Source organism: Mustelus asterias, chromosome 18 (genome assembly GCF_964213995.1).
Source record: "Mustelus asterias chromosome 18, sMusAst1.hap1.1, whole genome shotgun sequence".
Taxonomy (NCBI): domain Eukaryota; kingdom Metazoa; phylum Chordata; class Chondrichthyes; order Carcharhiniformes; family Triakidae; genus Mustelus; species Mustelus asterias.
Genome location: NC_135818.1, coordinates 49,271,812 through 49,293,937, shown reverse-complemented (window position 1 = coordinate 49,293,937; position 22,126 = coordinate 49,271,812). Strand labels below are relative to the sequence as shown.

At 41.0% G+C, this 22,126-nt stretch overlaps 1 protein-coding gene across 4 annotated transcripts in view; it reads left to right on the top strand.

The window, feature by feature from the left end:
* LOC144507122 (E3 ubiquitin-protein ligase pellino homolog 2) overlaps positions 1-22,126 on the top strand; it is a 190,865-nt gene that overhangs the window by 54,271 nt on the left and 114,468 nt on the right. For all 4 annotated transcript variants that reach the window (XR_013500031.1, XM_078233897.1, XM_078233896.1 and 1 more), the window contains exon 2: positions 11,625-11,917. Coding sequence is in view for 3 of the 4 variants with exons in the window: in XM_078233897.1 (XP_078090023.1) it covers positions 11,841-11,917 (77 nt within the window). In the remaining variant the exon portion in view is untranslated. The remainder of the gene's footprint in view (positions 1-11,624; positions 11,918-22,126) is intronic.

The window sequence follows — 22,126 nt, the reverse complement described above, 5'->3', positions numbered from 1 at the left end:
AAAGGGAATCAACAAACATTGTGGTGACCTCAAGTAAAATGGGAAAAACAAAAAGAAGTCATCAGCTAACCTAATTTTATTCACCTGAGAATTACCAAGAACTAATACATAATGACAACTTCCAGCATCCCTCATGATGATGCATAGGATCTTGTCATTCACCATCTATATATTGAGGAGTGGAAATTTTTCTTATTGATACAGTTGAGGGTTGTTCTGTGGTAGCTCACAAAACAATGTTAGGGCAATTAATGTATACTGAATCATTGGGTAACCTGAACATTTGTAAAGTGGAAATCCTACCCATCTGCTGTCTTGGTATGCCACTAAAGATGACAAAAATTTGCCAGATTTCCTGTAAGTTTGCCAGCAAGCTGATAAATGTACACTTGGTTTGGTTGATAGAGCTTGTTTGTTGCTGCCTGAAATGACAATTGCCTTGTATAGCTCTGGTCTTGTGGAGTAGATGACAGACTGGTCCAATTGCCTCTTTGGCAAAGTACACTCTTCAGACATATCTGCTCAACCAGGTCCTCACATGACCTGTGTTACCTCTGTTTGTGTAGGTGGAGGTGAAGTGTAATATCTGATGTGATCCAGCCTGTATAAATGGTGCTTGACTCTCCTTTGCTCTGGATTTGCTCCTCCTCCATAATGATAATGATGGCCTAAGTGGATATGGCCATAGGGAATGTCATACTACTTATAATAGCTCACTGAATATCTGCCAGTCATGTGAACTGCTAGTAGCAGAGCAAAATAAATGTGAGCTAGAATAGAAAAACAATTGCTGATGAAACTCTCCACATTCTTTCATGTCAGAAGCAATTTGGTTTCACCTGTCTTAACTGGCCCTAAATTACCCTGGGCGTATTGTAAGTGTTAAAGCAGGAAATCTTGAGCTACAGCATTTTATTGGTGTTCTACATCATAAACTTAAACATGGGCATTTGGGACTCAAATCACAAAAAGGGCCAAAAAGAATGAGGGAATGCGCAGGAGTGATTTTAAGGTGGAAATCAGCTAAAATCATTCTGCCTGATTTCCTTGCTTCAAGAATATACTTGCAGTGATTTGGCACCGGGAATACACTGAAATTGACAAGGAAATACACCACCAAATTGTGGCTGATTACACACGACTGAAATCATCAAAAATAGCTTAAGCTGAATGTAGGCCTAAAAATTATGGCAGTGAGTAGTACAAATCGGTCCTTGTTCTTGAGCAGGAAGATTAATTTGGCTTCTGTGGTAGAACTAGTTCATCTTTTCCACCAAACTTTGATACCTATTTACATTTTCAGTCATATTACTGAAGTCATTTATTATTCTCCCCCTGATTTTCTAGTTTCATTTAAAAAATGTCATTCATCTTCTGTGTCTTGATTCTTTTCCCACACTTAGAGTTGTATGAGGCAGAAAAAGCACATATTTAAATCTGCATTCGTAGCTGGTTTTTCCTGGAACAGGTAGCTAGCTTGTCGCAAGAAGCTATAGCTTAAGGGGCACCATTCCACATCAAGCGTGGCTGACCAGTAGACTTACTGCCTGTCATAGACTTATATTGAAAGTATTTATAGGTTGATGATCATCAACCTGTATGTCCATTTAGTCCTGGAAAGGGTCTCAAACCCAGAGCTTCTAGTTTTGTGTCGGGGATGCTATCCACTGCACCATGTGATCTCCCTCCATCTTCTGTGTGTTGGTACAAAATTTAAAATAGCTTCTCAGAAAAATAGAAAGGATCTGTTGTAGCTATGGAGATATTTTGTTCATTTTGGGTAAACAATGTACACACAAAATTGGCCCTTATACCTTGAAGATACTACAAGCTGAAGGCTTGTTGGTGCAAACTGGCTGCAGGGAACAATTGCTTTGCTGGAACAAATAGGCCCAAGGTCCACCTGAAATTGAGCTTCAGGCCTTATTTACATCAGACCACTGTGCTGCAGACAAAGAGGACTTGAATTTCTGAGAGCGTGTTGCCAATGGCACCCTTCAGATAAGTCGAGAGAAGTGATCAGGAATGACCATGAGAGGGAGGGGAGGCAGTGATAGGGAAGGGGGTGAACGGTGCCTGGCAGTTGGCTGTGATTTATATGTGACACCAGGAAAAGCATGCCCGCACCTGTTTTTATGTCTCTACAGAACAATCAAGTATTTTCTTTAAACTTACCTTTTCGGTAGCAGCCTTCAAAAGTCCCTCTGGGGACCACTGGTTAAGCTGCATATAGACATTAACTTTCCTGACCGAGTGCTTTCTATGATCAGAGCTGCTAAATTTTACAAAGCTGCACTCAAACAGCTGCTAGAGAACTTATTTGCATATGTAAAGGGCCTAATGAATGTTCCACACCGTGACGACTCTTTTGATAACTATATCAATATGGCAGGTGGTGCATTTCTGGCACAGAATGTTGGATGTTTTGGGGTCTGGCACAGCACCATCCAGTTTCTGCGCCATGAACTTTTAAAATGTCACTTTCAAACCTTTGTGTTCGCACAGAAATGATGATTGGATATTGACTTTCCCGGGGTGGAAAATGATGCAAAATGTATAGTTGAGCTTCAGTCTGCTGTCCTAGGTTGCTCTAAGCAGGTACCTGTAGAGTGTTCTTGGGAAGACGATACAATAATTCTGCATCATTGCTACATTGACCTATCATTTGGGATGTGTGTTACTTCAATCTGTTTTGCTAATTTGAAGGGTGTTGGTAAGGCTTTTCATCGAGTTCAAGTATTAGTCCTCTTCTAGGTGAAGTGTGTTTTGTTATCCACCACCTTAGAGGCATGAACTTGCACTTTGGTGTTTGCATTCTCCATATTTCAAACCAGTGACTTCTAAGGTTTTTGTATTAGTAGATCCTTTATTGTCTATCCAAACATCTATTACATAATTTGATCTTTTTAGACTATGTTCTCTACAGTATATCTTTATCATAGCAGAAATATTGAAAACACCAAGAAATGTATAATTATAATATGGCATTCATTCTGTCCAGTACATTTCCATCTTCCAAGGTGTAGACTGATTGTCAGATTTCCATTTGATTGTGACCTTTAAAACCTGCCAAAGAACTCCAAAATAAAATGTCTTTCTAACAAAATCTTGCAAACATTGCTCTTCCTAATGTTTGCCTAGTAGCAAAGCGTATTAAAGCTAATGGAGTGTGTTGAAAAACTATCACCTCTTTGAAATGCTGAATCAGCATATTGTGTTTTTCTTTGGAAGAGTGGTGATTAATTTCTCAGTGTTATCTTTGGTGCAGTTTGAATGCAACTTAGCAAGATTTGGTTTTGTCAGTGCAGCTGATCTTAATTACATTTTCTTTTGGTAAGAAATGTATTTAGTAAATTTCCGGTAAGGTGAGGTGCTGTGTGGGGAACTGTGTTGCTTGCATTTGTTTAAAAGATAAATAATATTTAGACTTATTGAAGTGACTCTTTAGTTGTATGTTTTAAAGCTTTTGTCCAAGATCTAAATATATGAACTATATTTGGCCCCTTGAGCCTGCTCCATCATTTGACAAGATCATGGCTGATCTGATTGTGGCTTCTACTTTCCTGTTAGTTGCCCTTATACCCTTAGGCTCTTGACTGACAAGGGAATCAATCTAACTGAGTCTTAAAAATATTCAATGACCCTATCGCCACTGCTCTCCGGGGAAGAGAATTTCAGGACTAGCGACCCTCAGAGAAAAAAGGCTCTGAATCTCCATCTTAATTGGGAGATGCCTTAATTTTAAGCTGTGTCCCGAGTTCTAGTCCCTCCACGAGGGGAAACATCCTTTCAACATCAACCCTGTCATGTCCCCTCAGGACCTTAGACGTTTCAATAAGATTGCTCCTTATTCTTCTAAACTCCAACAGATACAGGTCCAACCTTTCATCATAAGACAGCCCCTTCATTCCAGGAATCAGTCAACTGAACTTTCTCTGCACTGTTTTTAATGCAATTCTATCTTTTCTTAAATAAGGAAACCAAAACTGTACACACTTCTCCAGATATGCTCTCACCAGTGCCTTGTACCTCTTTTTGTGTCAGGTACCTCTTTTTGTGCTTGTACAACTGTAGCAAAACATCCTTACCTTTATAATCCATTCCCCTTGCAATAAACAACAACATCCTATTTGCTTTCATAATCATTTGCTGTACCTGCACACTAACTTTTTGCAATTCATGTACCAGGACATCCAAATCACCCGATATTTCTAATTTTCCCACATTATACTCCATCTGCCAATTTTTTGCCAATAACTTAACCTATTTAAGTTATTTGCCAGTAACTTAATCCATAGACTGTAAATAATTGAGCCCCTAATACTGATCCCTGTGGAACTCCACTGGTTATCTATTGTCAACCCTGAAAATTACCCATTTATCCCTAATCTCTGTTTCCTGTTGGCTAACCAATCTAGCATCTGTGCTAATATGTTACCCATTACACCATGAACTCTTATTTTATGTAATAACCTTTGATATGACATATTGTCAAATCTTTCTGGAAATATGTGTACTCTACATCTAGAGGTTCTCCTTCATTCTCGCTGCTTGTTACTTCCACAAGGAATTCTAATAAATTGGCCAAACATGATTACCCTTACACAAAACCATGTTGACTCTGCCTGATTGCTTTAAGATTTTCAAAGTTCCCTGTGTGACGTCACAAGAGCCAGGTGCTAGATGGGCCGTATTTCCGATACTCGCTCCTTCATTTTCTATATAGCGTTCATCTCTCACTCAACATAACTGTCGAGTATAGCCAGGTCTTGCACAAAATGGCCATGGGCAATCCCAGAAGGAACTGGAAACCTTCAACATGGAAGTGCTTCCACATCGATCTTGGAGATGAGGTTCAGCTGCACACCCTTAGACAGACTATATAAGTAGATCACCAAGTATTATGTATGTCCCTATTCACTAAGTGTGCATAAAGAATGACGAGATGACAGCTCTTCATTTGAGGTGTGCAGTGATCCACAGTCAGGTCTAAGACTGACCAACAGGGTCTCAGGCTGGAAGGAGCTAATTACCAAGGGGTCACTTGACCCACACTCTTAAAGGGGCAGTCTGCACCCCAAACCCCAACATACATACACATATTTAAACTGAACAACAGTAAAAAGAAAGAAATCTTAGGGTGAAAGCGAGGAGAGCGTTAGATTCCAGTGTGGATTACTTGCTGTGCTTGGTGGAATGGACAGCCAAACTGCTTTGGAACCTGACTACAGATTGTATGAGAACCTGCCTTGGTAACTTGAACCTTTTTACACTGATATGGACATGAACTTCATGGCCATATAAGGCCATGTGGTCTTCACGTGTCGATCAAAAAAGTTGTTTATTGATTTGACCTGGTCTTCAGTTTGGCTACTTTGTCTCTCTAAACCTCACCATATTATCATCTGACCTCTTGTAACACCAGATTTATTATAACCGCTTAAATAATAGATTTGATCATTTTCCCAATTATGTATGTTATGCTAACTGGGTAGTTACTTGCTTTGTCGCCCTGCTTTCTTGAATGCAGGAGTTAGATTTGCTATTTTCTAATCTGATGGGATCTTTCCAGAACCTAAGGAATTTTGAAAAATTAAAACTATTCCCTCCCTTTCACCTCTTGATTTGTAAGTATTTCTGGGATGTTATTTCTGTCCTGTATGAAAACAGACACAAAATACTTGTTCAATGCATCCACATTATTAACTCTACAGAGGATGAATGTTCACTTTAAATACCTCTATAAATTTTTACGGTCTGTTTTTATGTTTCTAGCTAGGTTTCTCTCGTGTTCGAATTTTTCCCTCCATTAACTGCAATAAGCAATTTGTATGAATTGTCCAAATGCTTGTCAGCGCTTAAGTACCAACATTAGAAAGCAAAATTGATTAAGAAATAAATAACTTCATTATTGTGAACTTTCCATGACTGCTATAATACATTCCCTTACTTTGGATAACTATTTCAAAATGAATGTTCCACACTAAAATGACAGGAAATAGTTGCAAAACCGAAATTACCCCAGCTTCGTATTAGATTGAACAATCAGTTAGTTCAATGGTTGAAAAGAAAACCTAGTACTTTTTTCTTTGGGGTGAGAGTTCACTAATTTTCCTCATCCAGCTGCCATGTCAGTGCATGAATCCAGGCTTTATTGTTCTGGAAAGAATACACTGAGTTGCAAAGTGCAATAATTTAATTACAGTAGGGCAGTGCATAAAGAGTGGAGTATTTAGAGCTTAGATAAAGCAAAGGAGTGCTGCTCATAGTTATACTGATAAATAGGTTGCACCAGAGACAAAGATTGAAAGTTGTAGGTAAGGAAGTCCAAGAGAAGTGCAGAAACAGATTTCACAGATTTGGGAGCAGCATTCAAGTCTTAAATGAGTTTGAGATTTAAGTGAGCTAAAAGTTGTTTAAGGAAATTAAGTGGTGTAAAAAGAGATGGGAATTTCACCTTGATGTAAAAGAAGATAGCAAGGCCAAGAATATCAGGAGCTGAACGATTAAAGGTGGAAATACCCAGGTAAATTTGTCCACTAAAATAGTAAAGAGACACTTCATACACATATTAAGCTTTCAAACATTACTATCCGACATGTAATTTTGAAGCTCATAAGTTCAGAAAGTTTTTTTAGAGCAATGGGATCATCACATTTTTTGGTGACATTTATGCACTAGAATAATTCTATATGTTCCTCCTCAGATATTTTGCAAATGTAATTTCAGTTTATCCTGTAAAATGATCAAGATTGGAAAGGAAAATTGTTGGACTTTACAATAAGACGAGTTTGAAAAGGCTGAACTGCTTATAATCTGTATTAATAACTCCTGCCCTGAGCAAGATGTACAAAAACAAAGTTTTGTTTTAGTATGGTAAGCGTAGTGTATTAATTGCCATTTGTGTAGCTCAAATGAAAGTGACTAATGTTCTTCAGGGAAGGAAATCTGCCGTCCTTACCTGGTCTGGTCTACATGTGATTCCAGAGCCACAGCAATGTGGTTAACTTTCAGCAACTAGAGATAGGCAATAAATGCTGGCCCGCGACACCCATGTCCCATGAATGAATTAAAAAAATTCAGAATAATCGTGACATCAATTTTTTGCAGTCCCTCTATGCTTTTTCTTGCGTTTCCTGCAAAAATCGAAATGAGTTCAGTAGGTTTGTCCAATTTTCTTTGTTGTTAGAGAGCTCCGCATTCCCAAGTTGGGATCACCAATAGATTGTTTCTATATATCCAAACATTTTATCTTCACCCCAAGTTTTAAGACCACCCTTTGCCCTAGCAGCGTGACACTTCAATGGTCTACTTTATCAGAGAAAGAAATTCATTGGAAGAACCCTAATTACAACATGCTAATCCTTCAAAGGCATTAGTATGAAAGAAGGCAAGATGATTAAGAGCCAGCGTTTTATGATTGATGGCATCTGCCAAAATGCCATCATTCCTCAGACCCTGACATGTTTATCTGACAATGACCATGGGAAATCTGGATCAGGAAAGAGGCAAATTGGGAAGTGACATTTGCTGCAAATATAATTGCATCGGATTGTCACATCCAGTGACAACAATCAGCTGCGCTCCCTTTCACTTCAAGTTGTTGAACCATGGGGATGTTACTATGAAATTGCAGCACCACCTCCACTTCAATAATCATAGAATCATACAGCACAGAATAGGCCCTTTGGCCCATCGAGTCCGCACCGACACATTAGAAACACCTGAACTCCCACCTAATCCCATCTGCCAGCACTTGGCCCATAGCCCTGAATGTTATGATGTGTCAAGTGCTCATTCAGATACTTTTTAAAAGTATGAGAGGCAACCGGCCTCCACCACCTTCCCAGGCAGCACATTCCAGACCGTCACCACCTCTAGGTAAAAAGGTTTTTCCTCACATCCCCCCTAAACCTGCCCCTCACCTTGAACCTATGTCCCCTCATGACTGACCCTTCGACTAAGGGGAACAGCTGCTCCTTATCCACTCTGTCCATGTCTCTCTCAATCTTGTACACCTCGATCAGGTCGCCCCTCAGTCTTCTCTGCTCCAACAAAAACAACCCAAGCCTATCCAGCCTCTCTTCATAACTTATGTTCCATCCCAGGCAGCATCCTGGTAAATCTCCTCTGCGCCCCCTACAGTGCAATCACATCCTTCTGATAATGTGGCCACCAGAATTGCACACAGTACTCTAGCTGTGGCATCACCAAAAAGTTCTATACAACTCCAACATGTGTTTTTATAATCTATGCCTTGATTGATAAAGGCCAGTGTCCCATATGCCTTTTTCACCACCCTACTAATGTGCCCTTCCACTTTCAAAGATCTGTGGACAAACACACCAAGGTCCCTTTGTTCCACAGAACTTCATAGTGTCCTACCATTCATTGAATACTTTGTCAAATTACTCCTTCCAAAATGTATCACCTCACACTTTTCAGGGTTAAATTCCATCTGCTACTTATCTGCCCATTTGACCATTCTGTCTATATCTTCTTGTAGCCCAAGACACTCCACCTCACTGTTAACCACCCAATCTTTGTGTCATGCGCAAACTTACTAATCCTACCTCCCACGTAGTCGTCAATGTCATTTATATAAATGATGACTAATAGGGGGCCCAACACAGATCCCTGTGGTACGCCATGGACAGTGGCTTCCAGTCACTAAAGCAACTTTCTGTCATCACCCTCCATCTCCTAAACTGAGCCAATTTTGAATCCGCTTTATCAAATTACCCTGTATCGCATGTGAATTTACCTTCTATACAAGTCTCCCATGTGGGACCTTGTCAAAGGCTTTGCTGAAATCCATATAAACTACATCGACTGCACTGCCATCGTCTACACACTTGGTCACCTCCTCAAAAAATTCAGTCAAATTTGTTAGGCATGACCTCCCTCTGATTAAGCTATGCTGACAATCCCTGAATAAAAGCAAATTACTGCGGATGCTGGAATCTGAAACCAAAAGAGAAGTTGCTGGAAAATCTCAAGTCTGGCAGCATCTGTAAGGGGAGAAAGGAGTTGATGTTTCGAGTCCAGACGACCTTTTGTCAAAGCTTTGACAAAGGGAAGTCTGGACTCGAAACGTCAGCTCCTTTCTCCTTACAGATGCTGCCAGACTTGCTGAGATTTTCCAGCATTTTCTCTTTTACTGACAATCCCTGATCAAGCTTTGCCTCTCCAAATGGAGTTAGATGCTCTCCTTCAGAAGTTTCTCTAATAGTTTCCCTACCACTGGCATGAGACTCACTGGTCTGTAGTTCCCTTGTTTATCTCTACAACCCTTCTTAAATAGTGGAACCACATTAGCTGTTCTCCAGTCGTCCGGCACCTCCCCCGTAGCCAGAGAGGAATTGAAAATTTGGGTCAGAGCCCCTGCAATCTTCTCCCTTGCCTCTCGCAGCAGCCTAGGTCACAATTCATCTGGACCTGGATATTTATCCACTTTTAAGGGTGCCAACACCTCCAATACTTTGTCCTTCCCTATTTCAATTTACTGAAGAACCTCACAGTCTCTCTGCCTGAATTCCATACCATCGTCCTCATTCTCTTGGGTGAAGACGGATGTGAAGTATTCATTCAACACACTACCAATGTTCGTCCCTAATGGGCCCTACCCTTTCCCTGGTTACCCTGTTCCCATTGATATACTTATAGAATATCTTTGGATTTTCCCTACTTTTATCAGCCAGAGCTTTCTCATATCCCCTCTTTGCATTCCTAATTGTTTTCTTAAGGTCCACCCTGCACTTTCTATACCTCACTAATGCCTCCACTGATTTGCTCCCCTTATGTACTTTTTAAAAGCCTTTCTTTTCCTTCTCATTGTATCCTGAATATCTATGGTCATCCATGGTTCTCTGGGCTTGTTATTCCTACCTATCACCCTGGAGGGAACATGCTGGGCTTGCACCCTCCTCATTTCCTTTTTGAATGCCCCCATTGCTCTTGTGGATCGCTTCACATTTGCATGTAGATTTGCATCTGCAACTTGGATTTCCTTTCCTTTTTGTCTGTTTTCTCTTGGTTTCCTGCCCTGAGCTAATCCAGAAATTGCAATTTGTCTGCTCAATTTGAGTCTAAAACTCATCGATAGCTAGTTGGTCATAATCATGCTATGAAACAGGCTTTTGGGCTAGAAACTTTTGAACGTCTTATTTTATCTCAGTATACCCTTCCTCCTGCAGGCTTTTAAAACCCAAAAGCTAGTTGCCACTTCATCACCATTTCCTGTTTTTCTTCCCCTTTACTGTTGTCAACGTTGGTTTCTCAATTTTAAAAAGGAAATCGAGATTTGGCGGAATATATTAGATCATGTGCTTGACATTTCAAATTACATCGCTGCAGTTTGTTTTACCAAAGTGCTTTACTTTTTTTCAGAAAAAGTCAATATACTTGATGGGTGGGAGAGGATTCATTTTGTGTCAAGTTCATATGACTGACGAATTGAGCTTAATTCTTCTGGTTGGCAACAGTTGAACTTCATACGTTCACTTCGAAAACAATGCGTATATTATAGAATCCCATTTCTTTAATTGCTCCCAATTTGAAATACATGATTTAAAACGTTTTGTTTTGCAATTCATTTTGTAATTCCATAGCGCTTTTTAATGTGGCCTATTCCCAAGTCACTTAAAATCCTAAGAAACCTATTAATCAGCGACGTGCATTGAGGATGAGTTTAACAAATACACCACATCATCCTAATATAAAAGTTAAATAGGGATGAACGGACTTTCACGTACCGCAGCTGTGACATTGTGCTCTCTGTGTGGTTTTATTGACAGGCCTTCTTTTTTTATGGGGGGGAGGGAAGAAAGAAGACACTTTGAAACAGCGAATGTATTGTTATCGCTGGGTCTGGCAGTACCAGCGTGGCCCGGGGACCGAGGTTCAATAGGAGAAGAAGGAGGAGGAGGAGGAGGAGGGGGGGGGGGGGAAAGAGAGAGAGAGCTTTTCCGTTAACACATTTAAATCCATGCTCCCATTGACCAACAAGCAGCAGGCGACAGTCACTGGCAGGGTAGGTAGGGGGCAGAACGCCGACATCTGCCACGCCAATCGGGCACAAATGAGTTTAACCCGGGGGGGGGGGGGAGCCTTTCTCTCGCAGCTTGGAACGGATGGAGTTGACAGCTGCAGCCGCGCCTCTTGGCAGGCGCTCGCGCGCGGGGGGGGGGGGGGGGGGTCCTGACCACATTAACGGCTCGCGCTCTGCTCGTTATTTAAATTGCCTCGCTCTGCAGCTCGCGCCCGCTCTCGCGCCCCCCCCCCCTTCACGCGGCGGCTCCGTCTGTTCTGTTTACATAACACCCTCAGACCCAGCAACAACAATAGGGGGGGGGGGGGATGATACATGGAATGACCCTTCTTCCAAAATTTACATCTCTAACCCGTGCATTTCTGAAGTAAATTCTGAATCGACTGCGCGACTTGACATTACGTGCGTGTAATTGAGCTGAATGGTGATGTGAGAGGTCTTTTGTTGTTGTGCTAGTGGCCGCGGGTTTACCTCCCGGCTGTGCAGTTGTTGGTAGACTCCTCCCCCCTGGCCAGCTGACTAATCTGATTGTTGACTGTCTCTCTCTCTCTCCTCTGCTTCTTTCTCCACGCAGGGAACATTCGAGCGCCTGGCAGCCTGAGGAACGGGTGGATCGGGGAACCTGGAGGCGAAACGTACACGGGAGAGTGGGACAGAATCCAACACTCCATCCGCAAGCCAAGGGAATACAAATACAAGTAGGACGGCGAAACTCATGGTGTGCTTTTGTGGACACACTCCGTTAGTGCTGAGCGGTGAACGTCGGCGAGACGGAAACTGAGCGCCACTCATGTTTTCACCAAGTCAAGAAGATCACAGCGCGCCCACCAAGGATCCCGTGAAGTACGGAGAACTCCTCGTCCTGGGGTGAGTAAGAGGAGCAGTTAGCAGCATAATTTCAGCTAAAAGCGATGTTTCCGTCTGTCTGTCTGCGCCCTTCCACCTCGCTGCTGGACATTCTTGTTCTTTTTTTGACCGCAGGTCACCCCCTCGCCTCCTGCATCTTGCCCTCCCCACCACCCCCCAATATTATTTGCGTGCGTCCGTCAGTCCCTCAATCCGTGAAAAGTGCTCGCTCTCAAATGTGCCTGTTCCACTGTGTCAGCTCTCTGTCCGCCTCTGTCACTGTGTGCCCTAATTTTCAAATGTCATCATTAGTCTTATCTATTTGTTTGTGATGTCTGTCTATTTTCTAAAGGTGCCTTTCTCTCTCTTTCTTCGCATATGCTCTCTTGTCCACTTCTCTCAACCCCCTAAAACTCTCCATTGGCCCTTTTATCTTTGTGCAATTTACCCCCATCTCACTGGACAACTCAACTGTATCTCTGCCAGTGAAGGTACCCCATTTTTTGTTTGCAGTTGGAGTGGATTGTTTTTTTTGATGCTGTCTTTCAATTTCTCCCAACCCTGTGCCTATCCTCCTTCAACACTCCTTTCTTTACCCCTGCTCCCTCCCCCAATGTTTCCTTTAAATTCCCTTTGCTGAGCAAGGCCTGTTTGTCCCTTATGTGGTAGCTCTGGATTGCTGCACACACTCTCAGCTCAGAAGGAATGTTGGTTCTTTTCCCCTCTTTCTGCTGTTGCCATTGTCCTCTCCCTCTCTGTCCTCATTTTTGATCCTTTTATTTTTGCACCGACCTTCCCGTCTCTGTTTTTGTGCCCTCTACTAAATCTTTCTCCTTTTTAGGACCCTTTCGTGCAAGCCGCCTTCTTACGTATGGCTTCATGGTGTGGAAGCTGTTGTTACATCATCAAGTTCCCTAACCAGTTCATGTTCTATTGGAGACCAATTCCACGATGTCACCCACAATTGAGTCAGGGGCTAGATGTTGTTATGTGGTCCATGGCTTGGTCAGGTTTCTGCAATTGCAGCCAAGTGAGGTTTTGAGGTGCCACTTACACATTGTTGGCCATGCATGATTGATAGTCTATTGAGGGTTGTCTATGTGGGGATGGGGGGGGAGCTGAAGAGAGATCTGGTTGTTGAGATGTTGGTTGTAGCAATGTTTATTTGCAAGTTTATTTGTACCCTGTATAAGTTTTCCTCCAGGTTTAATCAGTGTTATGAAGTGTTAAATGTTTGATTTGTGTCTAGAGGGCGCTTTCCAGAGCAGTCTGCTGGGCATGGGCTCTTGAAGTGCTTTATCGATAGGGAGGTTGACGTTGCAGCTAACATGTGTTATTTCACTACGTGTTGCTGTGTACTGTCGAATGGAGGGAGGGGTAATATTTGAGAAGACTGGTAACTACTGAACTGGAGTTGAACTTGGTTCCAGAGTTATCCTCGTTACTGAGTGGAAGTAGTATCAATTTAGTTCGGTGTGCTAACTTGAGGCCCAAATAGGTGCACAGTACTCAGCTGTTGAGAAGACCAGAGCTATGGCAGAACATGAGGAATGGTGGTTTTTGCACCCCAGCTTGTGCTGGCAAATTTGTGGATGATCGCTCATATCACAGTATTTCAGAGGTGATAAGTTAGAGAGTGGTCAAGGATCATAAGTAAAGTGGGAGTCATGCCACCCTTCCTCAGAAGGGTGAAATTTGGGGTATTGTGTGCCTTGTGATTTTCAAGTTGGAATGCAGAGGTTGATGAACTTGGCTGGATTTGGTTGTAGTTTTCATTTGTAGAAATATTGGCCAGAATTTTTCGGCCATTCTCACTGGTGGGATATCCAGTCTTGCTGATGGTGAACCCTTGCTGTGGGTTTGTTGGCGGAGGGGGATGCATAGAATGGGAAATGCTGCTAGCCAATGGCAGGCTGCCTTTGGCTCCTGTGAACCACACTGTGTGGGGGATTTCGGGACCAGAAATTCTAGCCCGGAGTCTGAACTCTCCAAATCCTCTGGTCCTGCCTGCAGCATTTTTGACAGGTCAGAGTTTAGTATGGCTTCCATATCCTGGAAAGACTTTGCCTGGGGTGTCGAGACAATATCGTTGGTGTAACTAAATTTTCATGATGTAGGTGTGTTGCATCTGTGGATGTTCTAAAGTGTTGGTGCCAACATTCGATCATTGTTGAGTGTTCTTGGAATGCTGATCTTGTCTTGTAGGTAGGCGTTCATTCTCCTGTTGTTCAGAAATGTTCACAGCAGCCAGAGTAATTTGGCACATGGCAGCAGGGTCAGTTTGCACAAGAGTCCATGTTTTCGTATAATATCATAGGCTGAATAAAGATCTATGAAAGCTGCTCCAGTCCTGAGGTTGTGAATGAAAACCAGCCTCAATGTTTGTGATGAGTGCAACGACTTGTTTGCAGCAAATGCATTGGGACCTAAAATCAGCCTGCTCTTGGAGAAGGGTTGAGTTGGTAATGTGGCTAATTTTCAAAAGAATGAGCCACTCCAAGAGCTTGTAGTGTGTACAGAGCAGTGGTATGGGTCTATAGCTCCCAGGGTCACCTGTTGGTTTTCTGTGCTTTAGCAGGGTTTCACAGCAGATTTGGGGAATGTGGCCATTCTCCACCATAATTGACAACAGTATCAGTAGCATTGTTTTGCCAAGATGGTGCAGGAAGCCTAATGGTTACCATCTTTCCCTGCAACTTTGCCCTTTTTTTGGTTGCTAAACCAGCACCCATGAGGGTGAAGTCAATTGACAGTGGGGAAGACACTGGACAATTCATGATTGCTTCTGAGTTTCTTCTTGCCCTCTAGTTTGTATTGTTTATCAATGGATCCCTTTGAGTTGGCAGTAATTTGGCAGCAACAGCATTTGTGCTTATTTGTGGACCAGCCTCTACTGGGTTTGATGCTCAAAGTTTCCTCATGAGGTTTCAACCTGACATCTTGAGTACGTTTATAAAGTCCATGGATTCCATGCAGTTCAAGCAGCATTGTTGTATGGTTGACCAAAGATTCAAGTAGTTCTGTGGCTGCTGCTGGATCTCCAGTTTGTTGGTATTGTTGAAAGAGGGCTTTGCACTCAGGGCTCCAGCAGAAATATTTTGTGCAGTGAACCTGTATCACTTCAGGTTACTAGTTTTTTCCATTCACTATGAGTGCCTTCTACTCCTTGAGGTCTATTATCTGTCTTTATCCTGGTCTGTTTAGAAATACTTTTCTTCAAAGAAGCTAACTTGAAAATATTGTAATTTATTTTATAATAGTTTGGAGATTTTGATGGTAAAGAAAATGAAAGTCCATTTAAAAAAAATACTAGTTATTTTAGTCAGTGGTAAATTGTGTCTTTTTGCATTTAAATAAATTTTCGGAGTGACTTTCAGGAGATGTGAAAACTGCACTGATTTTAAAGATAGCCTTCTGATTGCTTAGAACAATACAGTTGTGTTTAGTTGTGTTACAATATCATAACATTTATCAGTACAGCCTTTTCAAAGTTTTAGGAGGCTGGTTAAGTGGCAACATAACAATGGCCTGAATTCTCCTGTCAGTGGCGAGGTGATAGCTCTCGTTGCTGACCTTGAAGAAAGCTGCCCACAAAAGTCCAGCAATCTCTCTGGCAAGAAATTTCTCTTTCCTAATGTCATTTTGATTCTGGGATCCAGCAACAGTGATGTCATCAAGCATGCGAAGCAACCAATCTCAGTGCAGCAAACCAGGAAGCAAAAAGCACTGATTCTCTTTCACTAAACTTTACAGACCATGAAATAAATATTATTAAAATTATGGGGAACCTTTCAGCATGGTGATACAATTTGTCATAAATATAAAATGAGTCCTTAACACTAGAGAAGTTGTTCTGAAGTAATTATGAATTTAAGATGCGGTTTAAAACGCAGTTACACATCATTTGACAAGCGTAACTCTTTGAAGGGGTTTTTACAGAAGTATAGTGTAGGTCAATTGAAGCGATTTCAGAAAATTTTCATCTATGGGGTTTAGCTATGGAGAAATTTGGAATCCTGTGGAATCACTGACAGCAGCTTCTGGATTTCCATATTTGACCGTGCATCTGTGGGTCAGTTTCACTGTTGGAATGATGGTAAAACAACAAAAGCTGACAGTTTTGTTGTCTCTACCTCAAATATCCGTATATAGACTGCGATAGAAATAATGCAAAAGAACAAGAGGGTTAGGGCTTGTGAAATGTGTTCAAGATAATTTTCTGTAGCCACAAGAGGGCAGGCACTGTTGGACCTGGTTCTGGAGAATGAATCAGTGGGAGAGCGTTCAGGGGACAGTGAGCATTGTTTCATAAGGTTTAGGTTGACCATGGGCAAGGAACAATCCAGAGCAGGCATAATTAATTGGGGAAAGCCAACACCAATGAGATGAGAATGCACCTGAACTGAGTGGGTTGGAATCAAATATCGGCAGAAAAGGTGATGGCTCAACAATGGGCCACCTTCAAAGAGAAAGTATTGCAGGCAACGTAAAGGTAAATTCCCTTGGAAGGGGAAAGGTAGGACCAATCAATTCAGAGCACCCAGATAACAAGAGTGATAAAGGTGAAGATGAAGAAAAAAGTGTGCATATGATAGATGTCAGGTAGAAAATACAATTGAGAATCGGGCTGAATATAAAAGGATAAGAGGTGAAATGAAAAAACTAATAAGAAAAGCAAGGAGAGACTGGCAGCTAACATAAAAGGGAAGTCCAAGGTTTTCTCGTATATAAATAATAAAAGGATGGTGAAAGAAGTAGGGCTGATTTAGGGAGTTAAAAAATAGGGGATTTGCATGTGTAGATGGGGAAATAGTGGAGGTACTAAATGAGTACTTTGCAGCTTTTTTCAAAGGAAAAAATTATGCTACCCAGACCAAGGTGAGAGGAGGTAACTGGTACACAAAGAATTTACAATGGAGAAGAAGGAGGTATTAGCTTATCTTTAGTTAAAATAGGCAAGGTACCAGGACTGGATGAGATGCATCCAAGGATACTGAGGGGAGTGAGAGTGGAAATTTCAAAGGCATTAGTGATAATCTTTCAGTCTTCCTTAATCACAGGTGGTGCCAGAGGTTGAGAAAGTTGTGGTTGCACACTTGTTCAAAAAAGGGTTCAAGGATAAAGCCAGCAACTACAGACCAGTCAGTTTAACTTCAGTGGTAGGGAAACTTCTGGAAATGTCTTTTGGGACAAAGTCCATTAGATAAGTGCAGGATAAATAAAGCCAGCATGGATTAATGAAGGGAAAATCATGTTTAACTTGGTGTTTTTTGAGGTTGTAACATAGAATTGTTGATAAAGGCAAAACAGTTGATGTGGTATATGTAGATTTTCAAAGCCATTTGATACAGTGCTGCACAACAGACTTAGCTCCTGAAATAAAAGGGAAGTAAGCATTTAGATAGAAAGCCGCCAAAGTCCCAGAGAACTATAGGCTTCTCACTCCCTTTTTGAGAGAGGGAGCTGACTGGTAGTGATTTATCCTGAAGATCACCACACCAAGGACGAGGGGCCAGGTTGAGAAGGCCCCTCTGGCCATTCTTCATGAATAACCTTAGCCAATATGGGAATTGAACCCATGCTGTTGGCATTGCTCTGCATCATGAACCAGCCATCCAGCCAACTGAACTAACCAACCCCCTGTGCACTTGGATAATAAATTGGCTGAATGATAGGAAACTGAAAAAATGAGTAGTGATAAATGGTTATTTTTTTAGATTGGAGGAATGTCTGTAGTGGAGTTCCCCAGGGGTCCATGTTAGGACCCTTGCTCTTCCTGATGTGCATTAATGACTTAGACTGTGGTGTTCAAGGCATGAAATTTGCAGATGATACAAAGATTGGAAGCGTTGGCAACGGTGATGAGGATTGTCTTGAATTTCAAAAGGACACGGGCATTTGGGCGGTTGGGAAGACAAGTGGCAGATGAAATTCAATGCAGAGAAATGTGAGGTGATTGGCAGGAAGAATATGGAGCCACTATGATATAAAGGAAGAAACTCTAAGGGAGGTGCAGGAACGGAGAGACCTCGGTGTATATGTACGTAAGTCATTAAAGATGGCAGGGCATGTTGAGAGCAGTTAAGTGCAAGTTAATGTTAATATCTTAGGCTTTATTAATAGGAGCATTGAGTACAAGAGTAAGGAGGTAACATTGAATTTGTGTGAGACACCAGGCCTCATTTGGAGTACTGCATCCAGTTCTGGGCCCCATACACGGGGCAGGATGTGAAGACATTGAAGAGAGTACTGGGAAAATTCGCAAGAATGATTCCAGGCAGAAGGAGATGTAGCTAAGAGGATAAATTGGAGAGGTTGGTACTGTTTTCTTTGGAAAAATGAAGGTTGAGATGTTCAAGATCCTGATGGGTATGGACAGGGTAAATAGTGAGAAACAGTTGTCACTTGCGAACATCGAGGACTAGAGGACACGGATTCAAAATAATTGGCAAAGGAATACAAATGATGACTTTTTTTCTACCCAGAGGGTGGTTAGAGACTGGAACAAACTTCCTGAGAGATGGTTGAGGCAGGTTCAATAGAAACATTCACAAGGGAATTGAATCATTGTCTGAAAAGAGTGTGCAAAGGAGTGGGACTAGATGGTACGTCCTTTCAGAGAGCCAGTGTGGACTCGATGGGCCTCCTGTGCTTTAAAGATTCTGAGATTACAAATCCCAAATCTGGACTACTATATGCTTAGCATTCCACGTATTCCAGTTTGATAAATATTAAAGTGCAGTTGCATATAACATTTTAAAATTCAGTGGATTTAGGCCTTGTTCTTTTAATTTAAGGTAACAGCAAATTACTCCGTTTGCAGGAATCTGAGACAAAAACAGAAAAAGCTGGAAAATCTCAGCAGGTCTGACAGCATCTGTAGAGAATGAACACAGATCACGCTTAGAGTCTGGATGGGCCAACCAGACCCGACATTAGCCCTGTTCTCTCTCCACAGATACTGTCAGAACTTATTTTAATATAACATTTTTATGATATTCAAATTGTAAACGTTGGTTAAATTGGAGTTGTAATCATTGAATTGAAAGAATAAGAATTTGTAATATTTCTTGTGTGTTTACAGAACCTTGGGATTTCTTTATTCTCCATCAGAATAAACTCAGCTGTTTAGTTATCTTAATTTATGGGAATCTCTAGCTCTTTCCAATTAACAAAGCATCATATTTCTGCAGTGTCTTTTTATGCATAACAGCAGAGGGTTAACCACTGACAGTTTAATGGAAGAAGGTTAGTTCTAAATAGATCAAGCAGTAATTGGCTTTGCTGGCCTTTAATTATTTTGAGAAAGGCCACAGTTGCAAGGTAATATAATTAATCGGATCCTCTGAATTTGATTGTTTTGTTTTACAGAAAAAAATGTTCTGCACACAATCTTTGGGTGGGCGTATGTTCTCTACAACAATATGGTGACTCTATCTATATATTTTGTGACACAACTTTTAAAGGGCACCTTTTTATAGACTTTAATGTTTTAAATATTAAAACCCTAGTAATAAGGACTCCATGAATTGCAGAGATAAATCATCACTTTTGAAAAGTGCTGTGGGTTGCACAGATTACATTTGAACTTGTTTTAACCTTTTTGTAGTTGACAATAGTAGTGAATTATCACATTAGTGCAGCGCTCTATTTGATTATATAGCATGCCCAGGGGTTTCTTCATTAACATTTTCAATTATGTTGTGTTCAGGAACAATGGCATTTGCTTCCTGATGCAAGATTATAATTGCATTAAATATAGTGAAACAGTAGTTACTCTAAATCATTGTAGAATTGATAATGGGCTGAATCTTTCTGTAAAATTAATGGTGAAGACTTTTAGCTGTTGTGTGCAGTCAGGTGTGTGCAGTTAAACATGGAAAGATGGAAATTGTTGTCCAATGCAATGCTTTTCAAAATCTTCTAGGAAATGGCATATTGTTGCCAGACTCACCATTCAAATATGTTGTACAGCTTGAAGTTACTATAATATATATGTGGACTAAATTAACCAAAAAGTATTATTTAATTGTTCCAGTTTTAATTCCTTTTAATGGTGTGGTAAGTCTTAGTTACTGTTTCTCAAATACAATCCCTCTGACACTGAAAATTAAGGAGTCTCTGCTTTATGGATTTAATTATAGTCTACAAGAAATAATTTAAACATTTTTTCTTATTTCTCTCAAGTTTTCTTTATTTCACTTTCTGTACCTAATTCGCCATTAAGTTAAATATTCTAACTGACACTTTCTGCTGTTCTGCTCATTAACAATTCTTCAATCGAATAGGTTAAGGAAAGACTTGTGACTTGCATTTTTAATACCGGTCCCAGCTGTCCTGTTGGGAGGGTGCTGTGCTTTTTGGATGGTATATTCTATATAATCATCTAGGTAAATGGAGAATTCATCATAAATGCATATATCCTTTCCAACTACCCATTGCTGCTCTAATCTTTTCCGCTCTAATGACATCAAATAAATTGTCACCACTCAGTTCCATGCCATCTATTCTTTTATTCATTTTCTTTTTTTGAACCCCCCCCACATATACTATTTTATAATATGACCCCCAAGTACATTTATGCTATATAGTTAGCAGCAGAAGGAAATGCATTTGTCATACAGTCAGCTGTTGTTACAATGAATGAGATATCAAAGGTCCATTATGCCCCAAGGCTATTTATTGTAAAGGTGAAAAGGGCATTGGGATCTATTCTTGGGACCATCAGCTCTTAATTTCATCTAAAATGTGTCCAATTTTGGTGTCTCATGTTTGGTAATCTAGAATTTGGGCAAAGGTTACAGGAGCACCACTGCAGTCATAGAGTGGTTATCAAGGCAGGTTTACACACAGCTCAAGTGGAAAAGCATAGACTTGGAAAAGATTTGTTTGAGATCTTTAAGCGAATGATTGGATAACTTGGGGAGGTCCAGAGACATGACCATCAGCAAGCATAGCTCTAGCTACAGTAGATTGATGCTTGAAAAATCTTTTCACGAGTCTTGGAGCAAGTTGCTGGTATGGGCAATGAATGGATATTTGCTGTAAGGATTCAAAAGGGACCTAGATGATTTGTTCAAATTTGCTCATATAAAAGATAGGAAGGATATGAAAGATCTTTTCCCGTTACTATTATCTTTAGGTGTTTTTAAAAAAAATTGTTCTTGCAATGTGAACATTCCTGGTAAGACCAGCATTTATTGCCCATCACTAATTGCTCTTGAGGTGGTGGTGAGCTATCTTCTTGAATCGCTGCAGTCCATGTGGTGTAGGCACATCCACAGTGCTGTTAATGTAGGATCGAGTTCCAGGAGTTTGACAGTGAAGGAAAAGAGATCTAGTTCCAAGTCAGGATGGCTTGGGTTTGGGAGAGGCTGTTTCAATGAGCTTTAGCAAGTTGCTGCAGTGCATTTTGCAGATTGAGCACATTATTGACGCTGTGCATCATTGATGAAATGTATGAATATTTTAAGGTGGAGAATGGGTGTCAATCAAGCGATTGCTTTGCCCTCGCTGGTGTCGAGCTCCTTGTGTTGTTGAAGCTTCCCTTATTCTGGCAAGTGGAAGATATTACTTCACATACTTGCCGTGCAGATGGTGAACAGGCCTTGGGGAGATGAGAGGCGAGTTACTCATTGCAGAATTCCCAGTCTCTGATCTGCTTTTATAGCCACAGTATTTATGTGGCTGATCCACTTGGTCAATGGTAATGCCCATGATATTGATGATGAGGGATTCAGTGATGTTAATGGTATTGAATGCCAAGGAAATATGGTTAAATTCTCTTATTGGAAATGGTTATTGCCTATTTTTCTGTTTTGGGTAGAAGAGCAAGAAACAATTTCCTAGTGTTTTTTCTTTTGTAAAATGACCTGCATTTCTTTCCTCTGTTGCTTCTCCAAGTGAATTATGTGGTTGCTTGGTAGGGTAAAGACGTAGGGTGATGGTGTTTAGCATTTACATTATGCCAATATAGGCTTGATGGATCAGGTGGTGTTTGTTTACCTGTCAGGTCGAGACTAAAGCAGTCTCTTTGCAACCTTGGTGTCATATTCGATTCCACGATGAACTTTTGACCATGTTTTCGAATGATCACGAAGATTGGCTTTTTCATCTCCACTTTGACCCTATCTGCTGAAATCATCATTTGTGCCGTTGTTACCTCTCGGCTTTACTATTCCAATGCACTCCTGGTTGGACTCCCATATTCTACCATTTTCGGTGCCCTGA